We start from the raw sequence: 9,309 nt of genomic DNA, 5'->3' as shown, positions 1-9,309 counted from the left end.
TAGTCACTCTTTAGTGTGGTATTTTTTGACAATATTCACTCATCATGACAGTAAAATAGGGCATTCTAAGTCAATATACTGCAGTATTTCCTCTCTCAATCAGTAGAAAATATGGTTAACACCTGGTCATACATGGAAAAAAAAAATAACGTCATGTACCGTGAAACCGGTATAGTTTTGAAAAATATCGTGATATAAATTTTTGGTCATACCGCCCAGCACTACATTGAGGTATGTGCAACAAATTACGTGAAAATGGTTTCCTGTACGATTTAGATCTGTCTCACTGACAGAACAAATTTCAGTGTAAATAAAGGCATTCTTGCATAAATTCAAAAAATATAAATGGTTCAGAAATCCGTTCTTTTATAATTTGTCGTATTTGATTCTGTTGTAGTCCACTCTCATATAAATTGTTGCATTTGGTTCAACATTTGTAAAGCTATTACTAGGTAAATTGCTGTTGCATTCAATTCAGTTTTTCGTGAATCTGTTGTGTATATTTTCCATGTTCAACTCAACTGTTCGTAAATCCATTCTTGCGCAAGTTACGACATTTAGTCAAATTGTCAAATCCATTTTTACTGAAGTTGTTGCATTAAATTCAGTTTTTCATAAATGTATTATTGTGTATATCGTCATGTTCAACTTAGTCGTTTGTTAATCCAGTCTTGCGTAAGTTACATTCAATTTCTTTGTTTGTAAAGCCATTAATGTGTAAAGTGTTGCATTTATTCAGTTTTTCGTAAATCTATTATTCTGTATATTGTCATGTTTCACGTTCGCAAATCAGTTCTTGCGTAAACTGTTGAATTTAATTCAGTTGTTCATAAATCTGTCATTGTGTACAGTATATTATTGCGTTCAAGTTAAATGTTTGTAAAAAACGTTTTTGCAAATGATGGCAGTCAGTTGTTCGTAAATCCATTCTTGCATGAATTGTTGCATTTATTTCAGTTTTTCATAAATCTGCTGTGTATATCGTTGCGTTCAACTCAGTTGTTCGTAAATCCATTTCGTAAATCCATCCACCACATACGTCAGTCCTGGTAGTGTTTCATTAATGATTGGATGGAGACATTCACCACATGTGGTGCTAACATTTGCATTTCGCTTTGTGTTTTAGCTTTCCAGTTCCTCCAGCTTCAATGGTGAGCTGCTGCTCAGCGGAGCTGGGGACCAGACACTTCCTCAAAAGTCGCACCTGCGGGCCTCTCTCTCCGCATCCCCCGCCGACTACCCGGAGCGTCCCGAAGTCCATTCGCGCCGCGAGAGCTCCTGCAGCACCCTACCGGCCAAGACAGAGGTTCCCATCCATCTCATCAGCACCACAAACCAGCTGCACAAGCAGGGCAGCGTCCAGCAGCAGATACCGACCAAACTCGCCGCCCTCAGCAAAGGCAAGGAGAAGAGCGGGAAGGGCAAGAGTTCGCACCGCACCGACAGTTGGGGTTAGTACTGGTCCGTTTGCGACCAACAAAAGACGTTCCTTGGGAGCGAATTTGCCGATTCCTAAATCCATCTTCGCTTTTTCGTAGCTTCTGTTGACATGAAGCAGATGCTGCCCATCAAGCTGTCATCGAGGGATTCGGACGGAGGTCACAAAGCACGCCGGCCCATCAGCCCCCACCAACCTCAACATTCGCACTCAGGTAAGACAATATTTCAATTGTTTAAAATGGTAGTGTTTTTGCTTTAGTGTTGGTGTTTGTGTTTTTAATTTATTTTTGATAAAATGAAGAAAAAAAAATAGCTGTGTCTAGGCAAGGCAAGGCAAGGCAAGTTTATTTGTATAGCACATTTCATACACAATGGTAATTCAAAGTGCTTTACATAAAAGAAAAGAAAAAAAATAATCACAACAATAAAACAAGGAATTTAAAAACATTGAAAATGATTAAAACAATTGATTTAAGAAGTTTAAAATGAATTTAAGAAAACGATTATACATAGAATATAGTGCAATCAGTTCGGACATCGCACAGTGCTCATTCAATGAATGCACAGCTAAACAGATGAGTTTTGAGTCTGCATTTAAATGTGACTAATGTTTTAGTACATCTGATCTCTTCTGGAAGCTGATTCCAACTGTGGGCGGCATAATAACTAAAAGCAGATTCCCCTTGTTTTGTGTGAACCCTTGGTATTTCTAACTGACTTGATCCTAATGATCTGAGTGGTCTGTTAGGTTTATATTCAGTGAGCATATCTGCTATGTATTTAGGTCCTAGGCCATTGAGTGATTTATAAACGAGTAAAAGTACTTTAAAATCAATCCTAAATATAACTGGAAGCCAGTGTAAGGACCTGAGGACTGGTGTAATATGCTCAGATTTTCTGGTTCTAGTCAGAATTCTGGCAGCAGCGTTCTGGATGAGCTGCAGCTGTCTAATGGTCTTCTTGGGAAGGCCGGTGAGGAGACCATTACAATAGTCCACCCTGCTAGTGATAAACAATTTGTTACTGTATTACAGTAATGAGAATTAGGTTTGTTTGTTTTGTTTTATTGCATTACGATATTGAGAACTTTTAGGAGGAAAGTAGCTATTACTGTCTTTTTTTAGAGAAAAAAAAAATGACATTAATGTACACAGTTCCATTTAAGATTAGTGCCAAATATATTTAAATATTGTGGTAGATGTATACACAGTTTTTATTTTTTGTTTGTTTTTAACAAACCTAACTTAGTTTCCTTACCCATCCTAGTTATTTCCACATTCAAGAAGAAAAGCTTTGTTTTAATCTTGTTTCCTGTAAACACATTTCACATTTTTGCATTTCCTCCATTCTTATGACTCACGTTCATTTCATTCCATGTCTAAATTAAGTCGCTAAAGTTGTCAAGCATTTCCTCTGTTCTCAAGCTGAACACACAAACAGCGTGTGTGATGTAATACTTTGGATTTCAGAGTAATGCCACCAAAGACTAGGATTTAAACCACTCCGTTTCTAAATCTAACCCATGAGCTGTGAATATAACGTATCTCTGATGTCCGTTTCCTGCGACCATGTGACTTATATGTATATGTTGTACATAGTTTCCTTTTAACATAGACGAGATGTAGATATTATGCAAGGATGTCTTATGGCCACTGAAATTACAGATGGATCATTTGGGTATAATTTGTTTGTTTCATTTTGTAAGCACTTTTTTTGAAAAATTAATCTGTCATTGAGTGTTTTTCAGTTCAAAAACAACCCATAATGCATTGCTTTTGGATAACCTTTGGATTCACCTATTCCACTTGAAGTATTTTTGATGTTATGTTTATAAAAACGGCTTGATTTGATATTCATCCTACATTTGAGTTTCTAGGTCCAACGCTTTTCCGTGGTGCAAGTGAAGGGATATTTTCACACTGTAGCAGATCGGTTTTGACTCTCAATGATGTGTAAATAAACGTCACATGATGTTGATGATCTAATATCCAGTTACACTAGCCACTTTTCAATACCAGCGAACTTTAAGGGGGACCTCAAGTGTTAATATTTCTGATGTTTTGTGTCTTAAGTTTTTAGCACGCAAGGCCAGTTTTTTTTCTACCACAGCATTGTACTCACTCTACCGAAGAAAAATAGAAAAACTTGTGAACACTTAAAACTGCTGCCTTTAGAGACATTATATTAATAAAATATGTGGGGAAAAATCTGACTCTGAGTCTTTACTCTTATTCAAATCTCATTGTATCGGTGTATGGGAAAAAAAACTTTTGAAGAGCACACTTCATAGAATACTGTATCCCACAATGCAATGTGCCCAACCTGACCTTCCGTTTCCTGTGCGACGAATGAACCGTAAGTAATCAAGTGCAATGTCGAACGTATTTTTTGACTCCTTATTTGCAAAATCCTACAATATTTTTACGCAAAATTAAAAATGGAAACTAACAGTTTCATGTGCGAAATAACTTGGAGGCCACTCAGTTGATTAAACATAATATAACAAGGTCATGTGACAAAAATGTGGAATAATGCTTTTTAAAATGTTTACAAATGCATAATGTACAGTTTTAACCATATTTTCCAGAATATGAGTCGCATTTTTTATCGTCTGAAATGAATGGACTAATAAATTACGTTTGTTTCATACTGAACTGTCTGAATACTGTATATCTGTCTGAATAGTTACGTTTAAAGGATTTTTTTGTGGAGTGAGGGGAACTAATCACGTTTGTAGTGTTTAGAATGTTTCAACATTTCATTTTAAGGTATTTGACATTATTTCTTATTGTAATAAAATGACTTCTAAATTGATGTGACTTATCTGTGTTTTTTCATTTCTCACAACAATGCAATTTTTATCGTTGCACCTTCCAGAAAAAGCACTAAGTATCTTTTTTTATATAGTACCCAATATCCACCTTATTATTCAATGCAGATGTAAGCTTTTTTTTCTTCAAATGTGCGAGACTTCTGATTCATTAGAAAACTGCAGTGCTGTAAACTGTGAAAATATTTGCGCTACAAACCAGTGTTTGTAATTAAGACAATTTATTAAAATACTATGATAAGAAATATCAGTTTGAAATATCAAGCAGTATAACGAGCAATTTTTTTATCGTTATTAATGGCTGGAAGCGAATGAAACCGGAAGTCTCGCACATACAAGGTGCAAAATAAGGCGGAATACAGTAGTATATACTGCGTAGTACGCTACTATTCCGTTTACGAACAGAGCCTATACCTTGCAATTGAAGTTGACCACAGAGGAAACTGAAAAGCATGTAAAACACTGTAGTGATCAGTGCTTATGTTATTCTAAGTTCTCTGCTGCGCGCTATCTTCGGACAATATGATTTTATTTCCATCTCCCTCTCTGCTCGTGTTGATTCTGGCCCGTTTCTCACAGGAAAACAGACGGAGCACAACTTAACAGGACCTGGTGTCCGTCTCTCAGGCCATGCTAATTGTAGTGCTGTGGCGGAACACGGCTATTTTCAGGTGTTGTGGTTTTCCTTTTATCCAATCCGGATCTGACAGCCGCGTGTCCCGTAATTCTTTACCAGATGATGTCTTTTGCTTTTGTCTTTGGAAATGGTTTTCTGTCTTCCGTCTGTGTCCTGTGCTTGGCTCATTTTAAACGCAGTGCTACGAGACAACCCCTGTCTGGTTCACAAGTGTCTGTAGTCACGTCACGTTTTTAATTGTAGTTATTTTCTGCAAAGACCTCTGTCCGCAAAAGAAAACAAACCCATGCTGCTGGCTAGTTGTCTTAGCTGTGAAAGTAGCCAGAATTTCACTGGCAATTTGAAGAATTAGTCACGCTAAATAACTGCTCCAGACAACAAAATTAGTAGGGATTATGTGTAATGTAACATGCTAATATATTGTTTAGTATAGATTGGTTAATTTGATTATATCACTGTACTTGTTGTGCCATATTTATCAGTCTTGATCACTTAGCTACGGTATGGTGATTATAGACTGAGCATGTGAACGTTTTTTTTAGAATACCATTATGCAACAAAAATATGTTTGTCTTTAGGTCACATACTTTTTATATTTTTTTTTCTTTTTTTGTCACACTAACTTACCACATGACAGTTGTTGTATGCTGTTCCCGCCTCTTTTTGAATCAAATGTAACAGAAAAGTGACTCGCTTATTCAGTGAGGAAATCTGATTCAAGCTGCTAACTCGCAAAGCTTTAACTGATTAATAGGAGTCTTCTGTTCCCTAATTCAACATTTTAGCTTGCACCATATTTGCTGTAGCATGCAGGAAATGCTTGTGCAAGATGATGTTGGATTCAAGTATGGAAGACCATTTCCGCCACAAAAAAAAAATAGATAGGTCATGACTGTTTTTCTAGCAATTTTAAATCTATATCACACAATTCTGAGTTTATATTTTGCAATTCTGAGAATAAAACAAAAAATGTGAGCTATAAACTTAGAATTCTGACTTTCTCGTAATTCTGAGTTCATATCTTGCAGTTCTGATCTCTTAAATTTGAGTTTACATCTCATAATTCAGTTTTATTTATTTCACCATAGAATAAAAAATAAATTGCGACATTTTATCACAATTCGTTTTTCTCGCAATTACGAGTTTATCTCTCAAAATTCCGATTTCTCAGAATTTATATGCGATTTATCATCTCTCAATTCTGACTTTTTTTCTCAGAATTGCATAAACTCAAAGAATGAAAGCAATACTGAGAAAAGAAGTCAGAATTGAGAGATGATAAATCGCATATAAATTCTGAGAAATCGGAATTTTGAGAGATAAACTCGTAATTGCGAGAAAAACGAATTGTGATAAAAAGTCGCAATTTATTTTTTTAAAAGTCTGAATTGTGAGATATAAACTCAGAATTGTGATAAAGTGAGTATTGTTAGATATAAACTCAGAATTGTGAGGGGAAAAAGTCTGAATTGTGTTAAAAAGTTGCAAATGCCTTTTTAGTTTTTTTTTTTTTTAATCTGTGGCGGCAACAGGTTTACTTAATAAAGTGCATATGGATCTACAAAAAGTATTTCAAAAAGTATTATTAAATTTTTGTCGCAGTTTTTTATTTATGTGAATAATTAATTTGAATAAATTGCAAGCAGTTTAGTCACAGCTAATGCGGAGCCCTGCTTTTGACTAGAATTCTAGCAGCGTTTATTTTCCCTTAATAATGTAAGAACTTCCTGCAATCTGCCTGTATTATTCTCAGTGTTGATGTGCTAATTTGGTAGACAAGCTGCTAGGCTAACACTTTTACAAGCATGATAGTGTCTAAAATAGTCCTCTCTCTCAGTTACATAACAGCTCTGTAAAGTCTGCACCAGCGATCATGTCCCATGCAGGCCATATAACTTCCTGTCCTGACCCATAAAAATAAATGCATATTGTTTTTTTCTGTGTCCATGGAAACAACTTTAATGACTTTGTCTTTATTGCTTTTCGGGTAATACTTTGTAGTGTTTAAAGAACACCAGTTGTAAAATGACCAATATAATTGTACAATTCAATTCAAGTTTATTTTTATAGCGCTTTTCACGATACAAATCGTTGCAAAGCAACTTTACAGCAAATTACGTTTCTACAATATTTAGTAGTAGCTTATCAGTGGTGACTGTCAGTTAATGTACATATGGCAGAAATGTACGGAAAAATCAATTAAAGACGTAATCAAACAGACGATGAACACTATTAACAGCAATTATTATATGATGCAATCAAACTTATAGCAAAATGTGGTAGTTCTGTATGTTGTTTCAGGGTTGGCATCATCTGAGGTCCTCTGAGATGTTGGCATCATCTCTTCTCAGGTGTTCTGGATCCAGACTGAAGCTTGTGTAAATCTTAGTTACCACGGGATGTCAGTCCCAGCAGAAACAGAGAAACAAATAGAGACATAATTAGCGTAGCTGCTGTTCCAACCAAGTCAAATTGATTTGTTTAACCCAAGCTAAAGATTAATAATGCGCATTTGATCAAATATAACTGCAGTACAAGATTATGAGATGCATTATTTGAATGCTTGGCCAAAGAGATGTGTCTTTAATCTAGATTTAAACAGAGAGAGTGTGTCTGAACCCCGAACGTTATCAGGAAGGCTATTCCAGAGTTTGGGAGCCAAATGCGAAAAAGCTCTACCTCCTTTAATGGACTTTGCTATCCTAGGTACTACCAAAAGTCCAGAGTTTTGCGACCTTAGGGAGCGTGATGGGTTGTAGCGTGGTAGAAGACTAGTTAGGTACGCACTAATTGCCTTATAGGCAAGTAATAATATTTTGTAACTGATACGGAAGTTAATAGGTAGCCAGTGCAGAGACTGTAAAATTGGGGTAATATGATCATATTTTCTTAACCTGGTAAGGACTCTAGCCGCTGCATTTTGAACCACCTGTAGCTTGTTTATTGAAGATGCAGGACAACCAGCTAGCAGTGCAGTTGCAATGGTGATGAATGAAGTTATTGTTCTTTGTTTATCATCATGAAAAAACTAAATATGGCCAGGAAGATAAGGTTACTGCTGACTGATAGTACACCACAACACACACTGAGTTTATTCATAAGTTTGTAGAGGTGTAATCCAATAAAGTGGCCTGCGAAGAATCTGCTGTCATAGTAAAATCTTTGTGTATTTAGTTACAGGTCAGAAAGTCTTTATTTGGGATTGTGTGTGTGGATGGTGATCTGTGATAAAAACGCTTGTATGCTGTAGTTCTTGTGCCAAATAGCTGTTGAAAAAAGAGTCTTAAGATTCTTGCCAAGCCGAATGATCTATAAATGTCAATGGCCTGTGTGACTGAATGCTGTTGGCCATTTATTTGTCGTCCGACCTATTTGGTTGCATGGGGATTTTTATTGTTGTAAAAGTGATTGTTAAAAGTGTTGTAAAACTGTTGTTTAGTTTGATAGCTGGTAAATCTGTCAGTTATTTGTTTTGATTAATTGGGTATAGGTGCACATTGTTATTTTTAGCATCCTATTGAAAAGTATGGTATTCCACAGTTTGTCTACTATTCTCATTTGCAAATGAAAGGCTAATAAAAGTTTAACATGAAGTTGTTCATGAAGTGCAACATTTGTGCATTTAAATTTTTGAAACAGTTGTTACGTAAATTTACTTTATTGTGCATAATTTGTACCTTGTGTAAAAACATTTTTACATAAATTGTTGGCATTAGGAAAAAAGCATTTTTGAGCATTTGGGGAACCCGGAAATGACATAGATGAGCAATGAATTTCTTTGTAAATTGTTTGTAAAACCGTTAATAAGTAAATTTTTGCCATTACCAACAATTATGTAAAAATGCTTTCACAATTGATTTACACAGAAATTTTTTGTTTTTCATGAATGAGGCCTAATATGTGCATAAAATACTTAAAATATAAATATTATGATATATGGGCACAGACCTGAATAAATGCTAACAATATTTATTTATTTTCATTAGCGGTTTTAAAATGGTTGCTGCAACAACTATTTTCAAACCAAAACTGAAAGCACCTTATGCTTACCAAAAAAAAAATCTATGCATCAACATGAGATGGGAGGGGAAAAAATATTTCAATGCTTTTGCATTCATTTGCAAAACTTTTGCATTCTCTCACAAAAGTATTGCGTTCCCCTGAGAAACTTAGTGTTTGCTCACAAAACCTTTGAGTTTTCTAACTATTGCATTGCCCTAAGTAACTTTGCATTTTCTTGCAAAACATTCACATTCTTTTGCAAAACTCTTGTGTTCTCCCTGAAAAATTTTGTTCCCCTTAAAAACTTTGCGTTCATTCGCAAAACATTTGCATTCTTTGACAAAACTGTTGCATTCCCCTGAGAAACTTTGCATTCATTCACAAAACATTGGCATTCTTT

General features: G+C 35.4%; 1 protein-coding gene across 1 annotated transcript in view; it reads left to right on the top strand.

Moving 5' to 3' along the window:
• The window catches only part of arhgef18b (rho/rac guanine nucleotide exchange factor (GEF) 18b), a 74,811-nt gene that overhangs the window by 55,529 nt on the left and 9,973 nt on the right, over nt 1–9,309 (top strand). Inside the window, exons 29-30 of the mRNA XM_016572947.1 lie at nt 1,127–1,451; nt 1,539–1,652. Of these exons, the coding sequence (XP_016428433.1) occupies nt 1,127–1,451; nt 1,539–1,652 (439 nt within the window). The remainder of the gene's footprint in view (nt 1–1,126; nt 1,452–1,538; nt 1,653–9,309) is intronic.

The sequence above is a fragment of the Sinocyclocheilus rhinocerous genome, unplaced genomic scaffold (genome assembly GCF_001515625.1).
Source record: "Sinocyclocheilus rhinocerous isolate Xijiao unplaced genomic scaffold, SAMN03320098_v1.1 scaffold1283, whole genome shotgun sequence".
Classification (NCBI taxonomy): domain Eukaryota; kingdom Metazoa; phylum Chordata; class Actinopteri; order Cypriniformes; family Cyprinidae; genus Sinocyclocheilus; species Sinocyclocheilus rhinocerous.
The sequence above is the reverse complement of the archived record's forward strand: the minus strand, read 5'-3'. Positions and strand labels throughout refer to the sequence as shown.